General features: G+C 41.0%; 1 protein-coding gene across 1 annotated transcript in view; it reads left to right on the plus strand.

The window, feature by feature from the left end:
* Positions 1-1,362: 1,362 nt before the first annotated feature.
* LOC149000613 (mediator of RNA polymerase II transcription subunit) overlaps positions 1,363-21,677 on the plus strand; it is a 71,737-nt gene continuing 51,422 nt past the window's right edge. Inside the window, exons 1-5 of the mRNA XM_089139416.1 lie at positions 1,363-1,651; positions 1,734-1,777; positions 10,391-10,490; positions 10,602-11,582; positions 14,811-15,048. Coding sequence (XP_088995542.1) covers positions 1,565-1,651; positions 1,734-1,777; positions 10,391-10,490; positions 10,602-11,582; positions 14,811-15,048 — 1,450 coding nt within the window. The 5' untranslated portion in view covers positions 1,363-1,564. The remainder of the gene's footprint in view (positions 1,652-1,733; positions 1,778-10,390; positions 10,491-10,601; positions 11,583-14,810; positions 15,049-21,677) is intronic.

Raw genomic sequence — 21,677 nt, forward strand, 5'->3', positions numbered from 1 at the left:
AAGAAACTATAGCCTTTAATAGAACAATGCTGATGATTTTCCTTTCTTGCTGAAAGAGATGAATTAGATGCATACAGTATCACATGACAATTCGGGTGAACTTGGCTTATGCTTTTACCTCAAAAAAAGGAAAATTGCCTTATATTATTTCTATTTGTCTCACACGACATTATGGTTGATTTGGCAAATACCAAAATGTATTATTCGACATGGTTGAGCCACAAGTTTTGAATCGAAATTTAGAAATCACCGCATCTCATTTATTAGACGTTTGGGAGGGAGGTTCACTTTTGAATACAAACAAGGTGAGTCTATCCCTAAATATATGGTGACGGGAGGCCAAAGCAGTACCGAACTCCAAAGGGCCTCTATAGCGCTCATTTGGTGTTGAATTTCTTAGAAACAAGTCAAGTCCCTTAAAGCATGGCCTCATTGCAGACTCAACCAGTTGACCCATAGCACTAGATACATTATCATATATAACTGATAAGTGATAACGGAGGCCTCATATTTACAAACGTTAGAAAGTGAGTTACCAATTCAAGAGGCCATGTTTTTCGATTAAAAAAAATAAAAAATAAGCTCAAGAGGCCATGGTTTAGTGGGACTATGCAAAAAATCTTTCTAACATAGGACAATAGGTATGAATCAAAAGCGAACTAATTAGGTCCCTTTTCTAAATATGTGGTGGAAGGATGTGAATGTAGTATGATCTTTTACATACGAAGGGTAGATAAACCCAATCCCCCAATTAGGGCACAACTTCCACTTTTAAGGTTAGCAATGTGACGTGTATAAAAGGTACGCTCATTGCAACATCGGGAGGATTGCTACCTTTACATCTCTCAATTACACATTTATGAGGGAGACTCACCTCTAAACATTGACGAGGTGAAGCAGAGATAGGTCCCAATTCTAAATATTTGGTGGAGCAACTTAAAGGTAATGTAATCCTCTATATACGAGGGTAAAGAAAACCTATCCCTCAATTAGGGCATGGCTTCCAATTTAAGGTATAGGCGTATAGGCGTTTAGCAGCCTAGTGACAAGTCTGGATCACTTTAACGTTAGGTGATAAACAATGTGCTCCCCTGGTAATCATGTCAGGGGAGCACGTTGTTCTTCCTTGACAGGGAGGTGATTTGGACTCCCCTAACCCTAGCAGCCTAACGTGTATAGAAGGTTTGTTCATTGGAATATCAAGACAAGGTTATAAAATTGTACAAGCGAGAGATCAGGGACAAAGCTGATCAGTCCAAAGTCCAAACCGGTTCGAACCGAACCAATTACAAAAATTCTAAAATTCTGGTCCGCTATCGAACCAAGCCCGGGTCGAAAGTCTGCGTTAACCATACGCTTGGGGAAAATTCCTGCGACGGTGAGACGGTGGTTTTCGTTCTGCAACACTGAACGAAAACTTTCTCATTCGAAGCGTGAAGGGAAACAATCGAATTAGACGAAGGAGACGATACTCTACCCTGCAACTTCAGAAAGATTTGAGCTTGCTTGTGACTCCGTTAACTGGTCGTTGTTTACGGCAATTGCCGAGCTTGTCTCTAAACACATGGATCAAAACCAGAGGACGAACAGAGCTTACCAGTTTCATCCTGCTAGAGCCGCTATTATCGATCTCTTCAATCTCTACTTAGGGGTACTTACTGTACTCTCTCAGGACATTCTTTGCAAGTTCATTTCTTATCATCGACTTATTGAAAGTTTAATTTTTGCTGCAGAGAAATCCCCGCCAAAAACCAGATGATACCGTTCCAGAACCTCCGTAAGCTTTCATTGTCCCCTGTGCTTGACTTTATCATTGTGTTTTTCTACTCATTGTGAATATGAATTTAATCTGTATGGTTGGCTTGTGATATATCTGCTCTTATACTTAGGTAAAATACAAAACTTGGAAATAAAAGGAAAAGTAACGGAAAATGGGAAAACAGTGAAAATTTTCATCAAGCTTATGGCAATTGGTTTAGCTAAAAGATTGATGCTTTTAAGGGAAATTGTGATGTGAAAACATCCCGTACCTAAAGCTATTCATTGAATAACCAAATAACTTCATAAGCTCTTCGGCATGGATTCAGTGTGTCATGGAATGAGCGCCATAATTCATAACGTATATAAGATTCTATGGGGAATACAATGGAACGAATAAAAATAACAAACCAATGGTAACCAAAATATCGAAATAGGGGAGGGCCCTACACATAATGTACTATACTAGAATATGTAAAACTTCTATTGTTCAAACTAGAATAAGTAGAACAAGTTGGTTGGCTAAAACACAAGCATCAAAATACAAATCCTATGAGTTTCTCATTTGAAATAAACTAGGAAATTTTTTATCTGAAGTTCGACAGGAGGATGGCTCAAATGCCTTTGCCAAATCAGATAGAGGGGCTAAAGTAGAATCACTCTGATAAACTTGATGACCGTGGGAGATGTCATTGTTAAGCAAATGTAGATTACCATGCACTCCTATCACAGTCGATTGTTTTCTCTCTTACTAGAACCTGAAAAATTCAGTGAGAAGGGGAAAAGTTACTTCACAATTCAGATCAATAGTGTGACGGCTGCTGGAAAGTAGATCAGTAGAAAAATCAAAAGCATGTATGATGAAGTGGGAGAAAAATTTATAGAACCCTTCCTAAGAAAAAGAACAGGGACTACCTGCTACCTGAACCTTGGTTTTACCTGACAAGGAGAGTACTGAAAAAAGAGAGAAGAGCCAGTCACGCAATCAGTAGCACCAGAGTCAATTGTACGAGGATGAGAGACAACTGCTGTACATTGACCACCAAAAGAAGTACCTGTAGCAAGTTGTAGTCAGAAGTGACAAGAATAGATGTATACACTGACATAGAAGCAGGTGTAGTTGATGATGAAGGCTTCAATTTGGTCATCAAATGCTGGAGCATGGCAAGCTTGTCCTCAGATAGAGAAGACTGTACTAGCAAGGGTAGGCTCAGACACCTTAATGTGATGAGCATGTGGGACCAGGAGGACCTAACATGACCCTGTCATGAGCAGGGAAGTAGATGGGCCATGAAGTTCCAACTGAATTCCTTGGTATGTTTTCCCATGCCACAGTAGTCATTCTTGACAGGCTCCACGTTGAGGGAAATGATCACTGTAATGGTTATAGAGCCATCTCTAGGCCGTGTAGTAGACTTAAAATTAAGGCTGAACCTTCTTGAGAAGTAGCATGCAAAATAACATGAGTGTACGATGGCAAGACAACAAACCCCACCCTAAACTTATCTTCACGCTTCCTTAAGCTAGTGGCATTGAGCAGTACAATTGGTGAAGTGTATCATGGAAGTTCAACTCTTGTCACAGACTGTGTAATCAGAATAATATTGTGACAGAGTTAGGTCCTTTAGCTTGGTTTTGTGAAGTTTCTGCTGTGGTTCATAGACTTCTGGATCATTCTCAACCTGGGGATATATATACTGAGCACCTTTTTCAACTCTTGGTGGCGGTATCCAAGACAACTAGAGAAGGTAAGCCTGAGTAATCTGGGGTTGAACGGAGTTGATGAGAAAGGACATCACCAAAGAATTATCAAAATTCTAGTTCTTTTGTGTGGTACCAGTAGTAGTAGGCAGCCACAACCTGAAACCCTATCATCTTCACAAACCAACGGCAGGGAAAATGAATCAGGGAAAACCCTGAAAGAAAAATTGATTCTTGAAAAAAGTAGGTTCTCTCAGGTCGAATTAAAGATCTGAGGGACTGAAAACAAGGGAGGAGAGGATCGACTCTTGGTGGTTTAAGATTCCATCATCGAGAGCTACTACCAGGGAATGATTGACTGTAATTAACCACATACTACTTTGTGATAAGTGATTAATAGGTACAAGTAGAGGAATATTCTTATTGACATTTACCCTTATGCCATTTACAACAGTAAACTTATGACTATTTTAGCTCCGGTGACAACTTATTGTCAGAATATGACCAAAGAGAGACAGGTGCACTATCCCTTGTATGTCTTCGTCTTTATTCCCAAGCCTTATCCATCCCAAAAATAAAAGTTTGTAAACCTTATTCCATTGAGACTTCTAGAACCTTGCTGGATCTCTAAAGGGATGTAACCTAGAGTTACTGCATTGGCAAGGTGAGGAAGGGTTAAATTGGGTTAATCCTAACCTTTCTGGACTCTCTAACTTACTGAACACTGAAGATATAAGAGTACTTTCTAAGTGTCTATATTCTTCAATGCTAACTTTTCCACATGTAGGGTGAGCATTTATGTATCCTATCTTGCACCACTTTACTGATAAAGCAATAAAAGGGAAAGGAGAGGTAATGGTGGATGTGGGAATCCATACGTGAGTGAAAAGTGCAGAAGACTGGCAGCAATTATTGATCTACTCCCTAATCTTGTTTCCCATGACTTCAATGTACCATTTTGAGTCAATTACAAATTTTCTAGCTCCCCTGGGTGACTTCGTGTAGGACAGGATTGAAGGTTCTACTAGTGCCAAAATGAGGAGCTTGAAACAGGGGAAACGTTCAGCTTGATAGGATAGGCAGGTTTGGTTCGATACGTTAGGGTCTTCATTTGGAGTTAGGTTTGTTATGAAGGAACTGTACTGGAGTTGTGAGATGGTTAAGTGAATAAACTAAACAGTTCTGCAGCATATTTATCCTCTGCTGAGTTCAGCAGGTAGGCAAAAAACTTGGTTTTGTAGGTGTTTTTAGGGAATTTTGTAGCAGTCAATCTGCTGGGCGGGACGGGTTGAAACAAGCATCAGGCCTTAGGATGGGGAAGATTTGCTGAACACATGGTGGAAAGGTGATAATTGGACTGGACAGGAGAGTGTGAGGGGGAATGGAACTAGGAAGTAGGTAAAATAAGCAGAAAACCAGTCACAGAAGCAGTGAGTACTGATTACACAAAGTGGGTCTTTTGAAGGCTTGTAAGCTTGTAAGGGTGAAAAACAGCAATCAAGAATGATCTCCTGGGTTTCTTGCCTCTAGATGTTTAGCAGGATTCACCACCAGCTTGTTCCTCCTATGATAGAGCACCAAGGAACAGCTTCAAGGAAGCAAACTTTGCATACAGCTGAAGTATTAGTGAAATTGTGGGCTACAATGCTTCCTTTTTTATTTTTTAGTAAACAAGAATTCTATTTAAATTTATTACCCCAGTTAAACATACAACCTAAATTATCAACTAACAAAGGCCAAATTAGGAAGGGGGGGGGGATGATCACTAAAATACATAGCTTGAGTCATTGCCCCTTGAGCTGCCAATCGATCTGCAACATTATTCCCTTCTCTTAAGAGTATGAGTAAAACTCAAGAATTCAAAAGAATAGGCCAGCAACCTGCAGTCTTGAATAATTGTTCTTAATTTCCAACAAGGTAACTGAGTAGGATGAGACCTATGACATCCTAGTTATTTCCTGGATGATAAACCTTGATGTCCCGAGATCTTTAGCGCAAATTAGAACTCTTTTATCCGCCAACGCTTCGGCCTTCAGCTACCATTGCTGATTGGTCTCCACATCCTTCACAAAAACAAAGAATAATCTTTCCCTTGCTGTCCCTTAGTACCCCGCTATAACCTGCTTTGAAAGAAGATTGGTTTAATTGCACTCTCGAGCCATCGACATTGAACTTCAGCCATCCTTCCTTTGGGGCCTCCCATTTGATCCATATAGTTTCCTTTGATACCTGTTGAGCAGGGCTAGGACAGTGATAATCTGCAGTGAGCTGTTGAGAAAGTTGAGCAACCTGTTGAGGACTTTTAGATGGCCTGTTGTGTATTATGTTATTATGATTCAATCACAGGGCCCAAAGCCCATTGAGATGCAGTAATAAATTCCACATACCCTCCTGCTTCTTGCTGTTATGGAGTATTAGATTTTGTACCTGGTTTTGTAGAGAGTCAGTGGATGATCAAAGGAAAGGAGTGATGCATGATCAAACTTGTATGCTGAAACAACAAGATAGGAAGAGATGATTCACATAATTTTGAGGATCTCCACAGAGACAACACATTTCTGGAACATTGCAGCCCTTCCTTCTTACAAATCAGGTGTTGAAACCTTCCCATGTAGAATCTTCCAAATAAATATGATGACGTTTGGTGGAAGTTGAAGGTGCCATAATTTGAGCCAGATGTTTGCTTCGGTATCTTCATCACTTTCCAAACCTAAACTATATGCTGAAGCCACCGAAAAGTCTCCAGATGCTGTTAGAACCCAAATAGTTGAATCCTGCATGTCATGCCAAGGTAAGGGCATGTTAAGTATTTTTTTTTCCAAATCAGGTGGCCACCAGTCCTTGATGAGCTGCCTTTTCCAAGAATGAGTTTGTTGGTCAATGAAGAATGATACTGTTGTTGGAGCTTGAGAAGGTAGAGGAAATGGAGCTTTTTGTAAATCTGTCCCTGGAATCCAAGGGTCCAACCTAGGGAGATTAATTGAAAGACCATACCACCAAGGCTGAGAAGTCCAGGTTTCATAAAGTCCCTTGCTTGTAAAATTGATTTCCATCCCCACGAGGAGGTAGGGGTTGGTTTGGCATGCATGAAGTGAACATTTCTAAAATACTTTTCTTTCATAAGTCTTCCCCGAAGATATTGATTGGGACTGAAGAGCTCCCAAGCCTTTTGAGACAGAAGAGCTAGATTCATTATCTCCATGCGTTTGAAAGTGAGTAGAAACCTGCCTTTTAAGGTGACCCGAAGTACAGGGACTGGAATGGGCTCCGGTTTTACTGATATTTAGTTGCTGTCCATATCTCTTATAGTATGAATGGATCACCTCATGGAATGCGGCAGCTTCTCTTTCAGTTGCTTGCCCAAATAAGATGAGATCATTGGTGAATGCTAAGTGTGTTCAGCTCTCACTTCCCCTTGAGATCTTGACCCCCTTCAACTACTTGTTTATACGGGCATTCTCCAATGTGAAAACAGTACCTCTGCGCAGAGAACAAAAATGTAGGGTGACAGTGGATCACCTTGTCTTAATCCTTGAGATGGCTTGAAAAATTCTAAAGGACTACCATTGAGAAGGATTTGAGTAACTTGGAGTTGTGATGCAAAACATGACCCACGTAATCCATCGAGGAGGGAATCCATAATTGTGAAGAGTCGCCTCAATGAACGACCACTCTAGCTTGTCATATGCTTTGCTCAATCGGTTGGTTTTATAACTGAGAATAAAGAGAGGAAGGTTCAAAGTAGGAACTCAGAGAAACTTCTAACTTAGGACCTTACTTGATTAAAAGGCACTGTTGGCTTAACACTCTCTATCGGCTTTAACTTCCTGAATTGCAAAGCTATATCCTTCAAGTAAATTGGTCATAACTTCTTCAGAACAGCTTAAGATTGTAATATGTGTATCGGAAAGTGATGTAAACCAGGATCTAGGGCTAAGGGTAGTGAGGTACTTTTTCCTTTTGCCCAGAAAATTCTAGCGAAGAAGAATGAAAATTCTCGGCGAGCTAACTCCAAAAACCCGTCCTCAGTTTGGATTGCAGGCTGCAACTCGCCTGCATGAAGCCGGAATTGCTAGTAATCGCCGGTCAGCCATACGGCGGTGAATTCGTTCTCGGGCCTTGTACACACCCGCCCATCACACTATGGGAGCTAGCCATGCTTGAAGTCGTTACCTTAACCGCAAGGAGGGGGATGCCGAAGGTAGGGCTAGTGATTGGAGTGAAGTCGTAATAAGGTAGTCGTACTGGAAGGTGCGGCTGGGTCACCTCCTTTTCAGGGAGAGCTAATGCTTGTTGGGTATTTTGGTTTGACATTGCTTCACACCCAAAAAGAAGCGAGCTACATCTAAGCTAAGCTTGAAGATGGAAGTCTTCTTTCGTTTCTCAACGGTGAAGTGAAGTAAGACCAAGCTCATGAGCTTATTATCCTAGGTTGGAACAAGTTGATAGGATCCCCCTTTTTACGTCCCCATGTCCTTCTGTGTGGCGACATGGGGGCGCAGAAAGGAAAGAGAGGGATGGGGTTTCTCTCGCTTTTGGCATAGTGGGCCCCCAGTGGGAGGCCCACATGACGGGCTATTAGCTCAGTGGTAGAGCGCACCCCTGATAATTGCGTCGTTGTGCCTGGGCTTTGAGGGTCCTCAGCCACATGGATAGTTCAATGTGCTCATCAGCTGTGAGGTTTTCTGAGGGTGTTTTCTCAGTCTCAATAGTTACAGTGTGAACAGTTTTCTGGATATTTGCAGAAATCAGAATTTAGGGCTTTGTGAAGGTCTGGCTAGGGCAGATGAAGGGCTATCCTTGCTGGTTCTGTAATTTCAGAACTGGGTGTCAGGGATTCAGAAGGTTTAAGAAGGTCTGGTTTATCAAACTTAGGGTTTTCAGAACTTTTATAAATCCGCAGAATTCTTATCCACAACTCAAATAAGACTTTAGAATGGACTATAACTCACAAGTCAGTAACCCAAAAAAAAAGAAAAGAAGCAGATTGATAGCCCTTGGATCGGGCGCCACATCGAGTACGGATAAGATCGAAAGAGCCCAGAAAAAGCCAAAAATGAATGGTCTTCCCCACTATTAGGAATTGGGGGGGGGGGGGGGTGAGGGTGATTCTCTTCTTCATCCCCGAAATGAAATAAGTGAGGGCTTAGTTGACTTTTTGTTTTCTCCGAGGCTTTCTTCTAGTTGGAAATGAATCAAACAGATGAGGATAAACTCCTTCTCACTCGGGCCAGTGGGAGAATGTAGTAAATGAATGTTCCAAAGCCCAAAGAGGCTGACAAGCAATAGCAAAATCAATCCACCGGGTAATGAATCTTTTAATGGGCATCCGTAGCAGATCAAGGGGGATTTCAGCTAGACCCATATTGAACCCTAAAAGGGCTGGAAAATGACCAAAATACCCATGAATGGGTTTGGTCAGCATGTGGAGATGGCTTTTGGGGCCCACTTTAGGGTTTGGCTGGGGTCTCCAGTCCGTGTTCGCATTAGAAAGCTAACTGAATAAACTTTTAAACAATGCCTTATCCTCCAATTTACTAACAGAAGTATCCCTGAAGCGGGTGTTTGGCTTGGCAGCCTGAGACACTTCTCCATTAATCTCGCCGTGCTAGGTGTTTTGTGACCTTGAATTTGGTTCTGAAAGAGTCTTTGTCATTGAATCACAGGATGTTTATGCTTGCTTGATATATGGTTGTACATTTTAATTCTTATTCTTTGGTGAGCAATGACCTGTCTTCTTTCCTTGCTTCCATGGTATGGCTTCCCATGAAGAAGGCCTCCTTTCAATTAAACATTGCACTATTACTATTCCAAGTTAGCTGCCAGGTGCTGGCAATTTTTTGTATTTAAGGCGCCCTTTTGGGATCCTTGGTGGTGGTGTTGTTGTTGTTTTTCTTCCATACTGGTCTTTGGGTAGGTTGGCTCCTAAACTTTTTTACCTTCCTCTCCTTTTGGAATAAGAACAGTTATTCATGAAAAAAGCAAGAAGAGAAGGAATCGATCGTGGGGGGAAACTGAGGTGAACGGCAACAAGAACAAGAAGTAGGGGTTGGCTCTATGGATCCTACAAAATGAAGCAGGGGAAACTGAGGTCAAGATGAATAAGGAGGAATGAAGAGATGGAGAAAGATGGATGGGTATTGAGATAAGAAATGAAAATTTGAAAATGACAAATGATAAGATGGAAAATAAACAGAATATGAACGTAATAGGTAAAAAGCACAACCCAGAAACAGCAAGTCTGGAGAATCTTTGCTAAATGGGTTCTTCTGTATGGATTCTTGCCCTCAAATAGGTTCCATCTGGGGTCAAGAATATGATTGGGGTCTGATAACCTTGAAAGAAAAGAATCTATGCTGAAGCTTGAGCTTTCAGTTAACTTATTTCCTGAACACATATCTGACATTCTATATCTACTTTCTTGTAACATCTTTACAATAATACGTTGCATTTGCTCTCAATATGGTCCGTGGTTAAGGAAAGCAAAACCCTGGAGGAATTTCATTTCCTTTGTCATATAAAAATGTGCCTCAGGTTTCTTTATACACTGAAATTGCTAAAATTTTATGTTGCTTTTGGTTGCAGGCTGAACTAAGATTAAGTCCATACTTCCATGCCAGTTCTGAATCATAACATCTACTTTGTTTCATTGAGAAGCCCAGTATTAGACCTAATTCTGTCTGGTCTCATTGAAGTTATGTTGACATAAATTGCCATCTTGCTTATGGCTGTTTAGTGTTTTAGATGATCCTGCAATTCCCCATATTTCCCATGATTTGTCTCCATCTTGTTGTATGCTCAGGTAGTAGTTTTTAAATATGCATCTACTAAGGCCATAGACATATAATTAACAAAATTTATGCTGCTGTTGAACTACATTTGATTGTTTCCAGCTACTGTTCTAATCAATAGTTGGTAAAAATATAATTAGGAACAAAGCTCAAAAAAGGGTGACTGCTCTCAACAGAGAGCTTCCTCCACGAAATGAGCAATTTCTTTTTGACTTTGAGCGGCTTCAAAGTCAGTTTCCGGTAAGTCATTCACAGAAATTGTTTGCTTAGTATGATATGGATACGAAGGTATCGCACTTGGGTCTTTTGATTATTGATGCATCTGATTAGTTTAAAATGTGCATCTTGTAGGATCAGGAGCAACTGCGTACAATGACAGAATCTGTTGTCATTTCTTTGGTTTTGCAATGTTGCAGTCATGCACCAAGAGCAGAATTTATTCTGTTTGCCATACGGAGCTTGTGCAACATAGGTTATGTAAACTGGGATTCATTCTTGCCTAATCTCCTTTCTTCAATATCCGCTGCTGAGGCATCAAGTGGGCAGGGTAATCAAGCAGTTACTGCTGTTTCATCAAACAATTTATCTCAATCTGGTACCGGTCCATCTTCTAGTACAGTTTCTAATCCTACTAATTTTCAACCTTCAAATCCTACATCTCCTTTGCTTTCAATTCATGGTATGGGATCTCCTGGTCAGTCTGCAACCGAACCATCAGCATGTTCCACTTTGTCACCAGTTAAATCTTCTGATGTTTCCTGCACTGGACAGCCCATATCAAGAGTCAATCCATCACTTACAGACAATTCAATTAGCTGTCTCCGTCAGCTATCCTGCAAAATTATATTGGCTGGGATTGAGTCCAATCTTAAGCCAGTTACTTATGCTGACATTTTCTCTCACATGCTGAATTGGTTAGTTAATTGGGACCAGAGGCAACAGGGGGTTGATGAAGGTGCTGGTTTAAAGGCCTGGAAACCTGATAGGGTTCTTAATGAGTGGCTGCACAGTTGCTTGGATGTAATTTGGCTGTTGGTTGAGGAGGATAAATGTCGTGTGCCGTTTTATGAACTACTTCGTAGTGGCTTTCAGTTCGTTGAAAATATTCCTGATGATGAAGCCTTGTTCACCCTTATATTGGAGACCCATAGGAGGCGAGATATGGTGGCTATGCACATGCAAATGCTGGATCAGCACCTCCACTGCCCTACATTTGGCACCCATCGGTTTATCACTCAGGCATATCCAAATATATCTGGAGAACAAGTTGCGAATGTGCGATATGTGCCAATGACTTATCCTAGCGTTCTTGGGGAACCATTGCATGGAGAGGTGAATAATTTTATAGGAATACATTCTTTCTCTTTTTTCTGTTGTACATAATTATTAAAATAACTAGAAATAACAGAGAACGAAAGGAAGAGACAAGAAGTGGTGGAGAAGAAGGAAAGGATGGAGAATTGTGCAAGATGTTGCTCTTCCTTTCAACAGTGTATTTTATTATTGAAAAGTTTCTAGCTTAGAGTGATCTTCAAATATCTTCAACTCTAGTTACAAGATCTTCAAACATCTTCAAATATTACCATTTTAAAATAGACTTAGTTGACAACCAAGCAACAAGAAGGAAGGGGAACAAATCTTCCCAAGTATTGCTTGCTAGTCATACTAAATAAAATAGAAAGTGCAAAAAATTTGAAAGTAATATCCTAATATAATAAGTAGGAGCTAAGGAAATAAAATAAAATCTGGGCAGAATGGAATCAGATCTAATCCAATCTGGGATGGACCCTACATAGTGTGGTTCCAATGAAATGGTAAATCTCACATATCTTAATACTCCTCCTCAAGATGGAGTATGGATACCAAAGGCTTCTGCTTGGAGTAACAACAACATATATTAAAAACTTCATAATCTTGAGTATAAGTAGCAATAGCAGATGTGGTATACCCAAGACATAGTCGATAGCAACTTAAATAGTCTTCGTCTTGAACAAACCATTCAACAATGAGAATAATAGGCGGCAGTGAATATGAACCACATCCACAAGCAAAACATCAACAATAATATCAAAGGCACTATTCAAAGAATGCCAATAGAATTATAGAAGTATCGATTGTCTCACAAGTGTATAATCTCCAATGGCTGCTTCACAAAAGGCAGGTAATAGGTGGGAATCTCCACAAGAGAAGATAGAAATTGCAGCTCCAATATCCACACAAGTAGATAAAAAGTGCAGTTCTAATGTCTAAACAAGTAAATAAAAAAGTGTAGCTCCAATGTTTGTGCATAAGCTCTTCATAAGAAGGCAAGTTGTAGGTAGCAGACAGTAATTCTGCTCAACCAAAGGTAGAAATAAAGTCTAAAACAAAGATCTCTACAAGTCAAATATAGGTTTATGTGAAACAAATAGACAGTATAGGTTACTGCGGACCAATTAGGTTGGTAAAAGATAGTATGGGTTACTACAAGTAGGTAGGTAGAAGGCAGTATCGGTTGATGCGGACCAAGTAGGTAGTAGTTGTTGCTGTAGAAGACCATCTTAGGATAAAAGTCTTGAGCATAAATTTCCAATCTCCCCCTTACTTGTAGGCATTACACGTGAACAAATAAATATGACCAATTACCGTATCTCAAAGTGTGAGTACACCAATATTGGAAAAAATTCCAAGAAGCATGAACCGTTGGCATAATCTTCAAGTATTCTGCAACGATCAGCAGATTCTCCATAGAAAAGGTTGTAAAGCTATTAAATCTTCATTGTCTTTCTTGGTGTGATGATAAGAAATTCTAAGTCTAGATGGAACAACGGCAGATGGACTACAAGTAGAATAATATCCCCAGAGACAATTAAACTGGGAACTTTTTAATTTCAGAATGGGATCTGTAGTTACTCTCTGATACCATGTAACAGAATTAAAATTACATTAACTAGAATAACAGAGAACATAAGGAAGAGAGAAAAAGTGAATAACAGATGAATAGATGGCCAGATGGGGATGTAATAAAATGTTTCCTTATCGGAGTAACTGGTAAATAGGGTTGCATTTCCTTATTCCTGCCCTTGTTTAGCCATATGGAGGGCTGATTTGGTCAATCAAGCCATTGAGTAGATATAGCATCTTTTGAGTTATTTACATGTCATATTTTCTGGACCATCTTGTCTCTATGACTTGCCATCTAGTGAATTTTCTCCATGGCATCTTAAGACATTGGTCCAGGGCAGAAGAAACTGGTTGGAACTGTTGGTTTTGACGAAGCTACCTCGGTTCCCTGGTTTCTGAGATGAAACAATATGTACTACTTCTTGACACTTTTTTGTTTTGGTTGAAATCTTGATAGTATCAAGTTATCAACCTAGAAGATACCAAGTTTCAACTAATTTTAACCAATTTCAAGCAAACCCCTTTTGGTTGTTTCAACCAGTTTTGACCAGCCCTTCACATGTCAGTATTTACCCAAAGCATAAGAAGGTTCGATCAAATTTGGGTTCTAACTAGTTGAAAACTAGGTTGGCACCATGTTCTTTATCCTGGATTCAAACCAGTGGATGGATGCTGTGGCAATATCAACTATTTGAGAGGTAGTGGGACGGATGGATTGACCATTTGCACATTTCAAACCCATACTCAGTTATGTGGCCCATCTTGTATATAACATTTTCTCGATAGTCCTAATATTGACTCACTTAAGTGTTGCATGTGATGCCATACTTTTGAGTGGAAACTCACCAGGTCAGTCAATGATGACATAGACAATATTTGCAGAAAATTTGATTTCCAAGTAAATGTCATATGCCAGTGCCAATGTGGGAAGCCGTTCATTATTTTCTGGTTGACCAATGCCACTCCCTAATGTAATAATGGTTGATAATGATATTGGTATTAGATTAGTAGTAATGTCTTTCATAGTATTGGCTTGCAAAGACAACAACTACTTAGATAGCTAACTGAAAGACTAATCAATACTACCTAGGAAAGTAAAACCCACTACATTAGTTAGTCTAGGAATGAATCAAGATACTACTTATCCTAATCCCTTATGCTTTCCTTGTACACAGGAGGCCCATAAAAGTGGTCCATGCAAAGAGAAGACGTGAAATCATTGACCCAGTGCATACATAACCACACCCGAGGCTTATTACCAATAAAGTATGCTCATTATGTGACTTATATACGTCAGGAAGGGTAGGAAAGGTCAACAGCTTTGTCTGCCAGCCCTATATAAGCATTCTATGACATCTTTGAATTTGGAAGGGCTTCTTGTCACAAAGTTAATTAGTTTGTCTTACTCTCTAACTGAGCTTCGCAAGACCTATTTACAAGGTCAGTTTAATTGTTGGAACATCTTGTTGTCATGATAGTTGCTGATTGATGGGGAAGATGAGGATGTCTTTGTAGGTTGATCTTTTGTTGATAGTTGCTGATTGATGGGGAAGATGAGGATGTCTTTGTAGGTTGATCTTTTGTTAGAATTATTTTTTTTAAAAGTACTTTTGGACGGTAATCATGTTCGGACTGCCTAGAGTTTAATCAAATCTGGTTTTTTTTTCATTGGTATAGGATCTTGCCAATTCCATCCAAAGAGGGAGTTTGGACTGGGAAAGAGCAATGCGCTGTCTGAGACATGCTCTTAATACTACTCCATCTCCAGACTGGTGGAGGCGTGTGGTTCTTTTGGCTCCTTGTTATAGGCAACCTTCGCAACAAGTTTCAACTCCCGGCACAGTTTTCTCTTCTGAGATGATCTGTGAGGCAACAATTGATAGGATAATGGAACTACTGAAGTTAACAAATTCAGGCAATTCTTTTTATACACTATATCATGACATGTATTTGAGTTTAGTGTGCATTCCATCTTGCTTTCTGTTCATCGATTTGTTCTGCTTGTTTCAACTGTTTATCAATCATAATTAAAAAGTAGCATTCTTGTACTCTTACTTTATGCAAGTCTAAATCTTTCTTCTTTTAATCATTGTTTACATTTTGTTATAATTATGTATATTTGATTTCATATCCATATATGAGATGTGTATGCATGCAGAAGAATATAAGCTGTAGTCCTGAAGGTTTTTAAGGTTGGTTTTTTTTGTGGTGTTTAAAAAAAAAATTTTTTTTATTTTTTTTTTTTTTTTTTTTAGGGGGGGGGGGGGGGGGGGGGGGGGTGTTTTTTTTGGGGGGGGGGGGGGGGTTTATATTTTTTGTTTTTTTTTTTTTTTTTTTTTTTTTTTTTTTTTTTTTTTTTTTTTTTAATGTAGTACTGTATTTGAATGATCAAAACAGTAGCCAAATAGGACCTTTCATAGGGAATCAACTTTAGATTTGATAAGACTTAAGATAAATAAAATTCAGATATAAAGATAGGCTGAAAACCGGAGTGGTAGAACAAGGATATTGGTTTAAGAACAAGGACTAAATAGGTCTTCAAAACAGCAGTAGACTATAAAGAAGAAAAAGATGGAACAATATAAGAGAATTAAGAGAACAATAAGGACAACAAAGTAACACCCGGGCTTCACACTGCAAGGTGGATCGATTGGATCAAACACCAACCTACCTTGATCAAACACAAGGAGTCTCCATAGAGAAGGAATGCTAACAAAGCAATTTGATTTCAATAGATGAGTTGTTTTTTCACCACTTACATAAGTCTCTTTATATAGCATTCTAAAGAGACATAAACATTAATGGTAACATCCAACCACTAGCTAACACCACCTACCTATTAATGACTTAACTACTACCTAACTCTTGACAAAGGAGAACTCCTTTGACAATGAGTTCTCTTATTTTCAAACTAAAGCCCCTTTTATTGACTTTCTAAAAACTAGACTTAGGCTTAGGTCTAGACTATGAAGTTCAACAAATGTGGGCTAACTTTAACCCACTAAAACAGCCCTAGCCCATGAAAGCCATGGGCTGATTCAGGTGACAACTTTAGGCCTTTGATGGGCCTAACCCAATGGGCTTCTTCTTTTGTAAATATGTCTTCAATTCTGCATCAACTCTCCCCGGCTTGAAAACATTCGTCTCCGACGAATGAACGAAGGACATGTAACGTTCATACAAATCGGGATCGAGTTTCTTGAAATCATCAGCATGAATCCAAGTACTATCATGTCGTGGACGATTCTTCCATTTGACGAGGAAAACATGGTATCCAGTGCCACGACGAGTGGTTTTGTAAGAGTCATCCAAAACCTCTTCAATGATGTCAGTGATTGGTGGCTTGAGTTGGGGCAGCCTCAACATTTGTTCAGTGTCTCCATCATCAGAGTGGTGTCCTACATAAAGATGTAAGTCAGCCACGTTGAAGACATTGCTTATGTTCATTTCTTCTGGTAGCTCGAGTACATAAGCATTTGGTCCAATGCGTTTCAACACCTTGTATGGACCCATCTTCTTTGGATGGAGTTTGTTGTTGACCCCATGTTGGAACCTTTCTGGGTTGACACGAACCATCACCATGTCTCCTGGTTGAAACTCCACATATCGTCGATGATGATCTGTTGTAGCCTTGTAGACATCATTGTTGAGAGCTATTCTTCGGCGAACATCAGCATGTACCTCTGTGATATGGCATAGAAACTCGTCAGCCTCAATAATCACACGTGCTTGTGGTGGTAATGGAATGAGGTCTATAGGCCGTCGGGGTTGAACTCCAAGTAGAATCTCAAAAGGAGTACGACCTGTCGTACGATTAACTGAGCTGTTGTAAGCAAACTCAGCTATGTCGAGTATGGATGGCCATGTCTTCTCATAATCACGAACCAAACACCTCAGTAAGTTTCCCAAGCTTCGATTCACCACTTCTATCTGCCCGTCAGTTTGTGGATGGAATGCGGTTGAAAACTGTAACTTTGTGTTACTTTTCAGCCACAATGTCTTCCAAAAGTAGCTCGTGAACTTGACGTCACGATCTGAGACAATGCTACTTGGTAGTCCATGTAGTCGTACAACCTCCTTAAAGAATATCTTTGCAATGTGAGATGCATCAAAGGTCTTTCGACATGGTATAAAATGAGCCATCTTTGAGAATCGGTCAACCACAACCATGATGGAGTCGGATCGCTCTTTTGTGGAGGGTAGCCCAAGTACGAAATCCATACTAATATCAATCCAAGGTTCATGAGGAACTGGTAATGGTGAGTACAAACCTGTATTTTGCTTGGTTCCCTTGGCTAGTTGACAGACTCTGCATCTCTTGATTACATGATCAACATCCTTTGCAATATGGGGCCAATAATACCGATCGGTAACTTGTATGATAGTCTTATCCTTGCCAAAGTGACCTCCCAAACCTCCGCCATGCAGCTCCCGTATGATGTGATGTCGTAGGGAAGAATTTGGAATGCATAACCGAGTTCCCAAAAACAAATACCCATCGTGAAGTGAGTATTTATGATGTTGCTTGCCTTGCTGTAACTCCTTGTATGGCATGTTGAAATCTTCGTCAGATGCATACTCATCACGTATCTGATCAATGCTAACTGCATGTGCTGAGAATGTGCTAAGAGTAAGTACTTTTCGACTCAATGCATCAGCCACCGTATTCTCCTTTCCTGCCTTGTACTTCATTGCGAACACAAACTCTTGGAGATAAGTAACCCATTTAGCGTGCCTGTTGCTTATCGACTTTTGTGAATGTAGATACTTCAGCGCCTCATGATCGGTATAGAGAATGAACTCTTTGCCGATGAGATAATGTCTCCAATGGCGTAATACCTGGACAACAGCATAGAGCTCTAGATCATATGTCGAATAGCGTCGCTTGGCATCATTGAGTTTCTTGCTGTAGAAAGCGATAGGGTGCCCTCCTTGCATCAATACACCTCCTAGACCAATATGTGAGGCATCAGTTGCTACCTCAAATGTACAGTCAAAATCTGGCAGGCGAAGTATTGGAGCCTTTGTCATCTTTTGCTTGATAAGATGAAAGGCTTTGGTTGCCGCTGCTGTCCACTTGAACTCACCTTTGCCTTGCTTCAAACACTCGGTAATAGGTGCCATGACTACACTAAAGTTCCGAATGAATCTCTTGTAAAACGATGCAAGTCCATGAAAACTACGAACCTCAGTGATTGTCTTTGGTGTAGCCCAATCTGTTATACTTGTTATCTTCTCTGGATCAGCTTCAACCCCCTGTGATGAGACAATAAAACCAAGGAACACAACCTTTGGCAGCATAAAGGAGCATTTCTTAAGATTGATGTATAGCTTCTCATGGCGAAGCACTCTCAAGACTTGCCGTAGATGATCGATGTGATCATCTGGATGCTTGCTGTAGATCAATATATCATCAAAGTATACGACCAAAAATCGACCAATAAAAGGACAGAGTACCTGTGTCATCACCCTCATGAATGTACTAGGTGCATTCGTCAGACCAAAAGGCATGACTTTCCATTTGAATAGTCCATCCTTGGTCTTGAAGGCAGTCTTCCACTCATCTCCAGGCCGAATACGAATCTGATGATAGCCACTTCTAAGAAACAATTTAGAAAAGATCTTAGCCCCGGATAGCATGTCCAACATGTCATCAAGCCGTGGTATAGGAAACCTATACTTAACTGTAATCTTGTTGATTGCTCTACTGTCCACACACATGCGCCATGAGCCATCCTTCTTTGGAGTCAGTAATGCTGGTACAACACATGGACTTAAGCTCTCCTGAATGAATCCTTTATGTAGCAACTCATTCACTTGTCTTTTGAGTTCATTGTGCTCTGTTGGGCTAAGGCGATAAGCCGGTAGGTTTGGTAACACTGAACCCGGTACCAAATCAATGGCATGTTGAATATCGCGCATAGGAGGTAGCTCATTAGGCAACTCATTAGGAACCACATCAGAAAAATCAGAAAATAACTCTTTGATGGGTGGAGGGAATGTCGCCTCAGGTGGAGGCGTGACTACCCTTGTAACTAGAGCCAGTACCAGCCCTGTATCATGGCTAGTGTGAATGAACTCCTTGTGAGGAACAACCAGCAGCTTCTTTTGCGGTATGGACAACAACTTTTGTGCTTCATCGGTCCCCCTTTGATTGGTCCTCAAGGACCTCCGTTGACGCATTTCAGCTGGGACATTGACTGGGTGGAGGACAGTGTGAAGTCCTTTGAACTTGAATACACATTGGTTTTTCTTCCCACCGACTATAACATCATTATCATACATCCATGGTCGACCAAACAGAACATCAGTAAGATGCATAGGGATTACATCACACCATACCTCTTCCTCATATCGATGGAGCTTCAGTGGTACGGAACACCGTTGATTTACCTCCAGAGTATTCCCATTCAGCAAGGATACCCGATATGGTTGAGGGTGCTTCTCCACCTTCAAGTTTGCTTTCTTCGCAAAGGTGTCTGAAGTAACGTTGACACAGCTCCCACTGTCAACTATCACCAAAGCGGTATTATCTCCGGACTTCATACGGCTGTAGAAGATACAATTGCGCCGCCAGTCCTCTCCTTTGGTTTCAGCCACCAAGATGCGGCTTACTATATGAATGCCATAAGCATCACCTCTATTAGCATCATCCTCATCATATGCAGCTCCGTCATAGTCGCCATCATCGAGCGGGTATGGGAATAGATCAGGATCTTCTTCCTCTTCTGACTTTTCTATCTCAGCAACAGCATTAATCTTTTGACGGTGTGGGCAATATTTAGCATAATGTCCAACCTCTTGACAGTGAAAACATTGTGCTTGGCTGCCACTAGTCATAGGAGCCTTGCCCTTATCTTGTCGGGTAGGAAATGTGGGTTGAGTAGGGGTTGTTGTTGTAGGTTTTGGTGCTGGAAAATTTCGCCTAGCCTCCCCGGCTTGGTATCCAAACCTTTTGTTGTTGGATGCCAATAATTCTTCCGCACGTAGGGCCTTTTCAAAACAATCCTGCACGTTCTCTACATCCACAATGCCAATGGCCCTATTGATTTCAGGCCGTAAACCCAATCTGAAACGTGACAAGATTTGGATCTCCCTCTCTGGAATTCCTGTATGAGAAGAAAGAGAGTCAAATTGTTCCATATATTCTGCAATCCCCGACAAGCTCCCTTGGCGAAGAGAAATTAACTTGGCGTGTGGCGCCAACGAAAAAAAAAGAGAGAAAACGCCCTCCCCCCCCCCCCCCCCCCCCCCCCCCCCCCCGCGGGGGCCCCCCCCCCCCCCCCCATCCCATCCCCCCCCCCCCCCCCCCCCCCCCCCCGCGCCCCCCGCCCCGCCGGGTCCGGCCCCCCCGCCCCCCCCTCCCCTCCAACCAACAAAAACAACCAACCACCCCCCCCCACCCCCCCCAAAACAAACAAAAAAACCGCGGGGCCCCGCCCTCCCTCGTTTTCGTCCGGGCCCACGACCCCCCGAGGGAGACACGTGCGCATTTTCTAAACATGCCCTAATATCTTGTGGACCGAACATACAAGGGTATTCAAGTATCAAAGAAGAAGAAGACATGATTACGGAGTTCGGCATAGCCTACTCTCCGGGATTCAGGTATGAATCCAATTCACTAAGTCTTTGGGAGTTTACAGATCTAGAAGAAGAAAGAAGAGAATACGAAACACCTGATACAAGCAACCACAGGTCTCCAAAGTACCATCGAGTGTTCGCCTCACTCCAGCGATCAAAAGCCCTATGTTTCCTCCTTCAAGCACCAGGGATAACCAGAACTACAAGCATTCGAACACGACGGCCATGAACGAAGCTTCAAGAGAGCTCCAAGAAGAACCCGTAGAACAGAGAGAAAATATCTCAAAAATGAAATCGATTTGCACACAATACCCTTGAACCAACCCAGCCTCCTTAATACAATAGGCTGTGAACCAAATGAACCCAACCGGTTCGGTTCATGACTAAAGCAGTACAAATACCAGATTACCCCTAACAATCTCCCCCTTAATCTGTACACCCAAAATGACTATAGTGAGCTGGATGCGACCGTCATCATCCACGTATACCTGCACACACAAGACAAAAGAAAAACACAGTACAAAGCAAATAAAATATGCAAAATACCTAGACACACACTAACCATGAAACACTAATGACTCCATGCAGATACACCATGCAACAGATTGCACTAGGTAGAGAAAACCCTAAACATAACTCATAACTCATAACTCACTCATATAACTATGAAGAGCACACATGCACACACCAGGCAAATATCTCATAACTGAGATAAACATAGAAAGAGTTATAAAAAATTTGGGCAGCATCTCCCCTAAAACTGCAACAAATGCAAAACCTGATAAACAATCAAATAACAACAAGACACACACCACAATCCAAAAAACAAGTAATATACAACTCAAAACTACATAACATATGTACTAAAAGACAACATCACCAATTCCCAACAAATCAAGACAATGTAGAAATTTAGAAAGAGACAATTACTTAGTACCACAGTCTGCAGGATTATGCTCAGTA

The sequence above is a fragment of the Hakea prostrata genome, chromosome 11, assembly GCF_041222555.1.
Source record: "Hakea prostrata isolate BN-2017 chromosome 11, UWA_Hpros_2, whole genome shotgun sequence".
NCBI classification, from domain to species: domain Eukaryota; kingdom Viridiplantae; phylum Streptophyta; class Magnoliopsida; order Proteales; family Proteaceae; genus Hakea; species Hakea prostrata.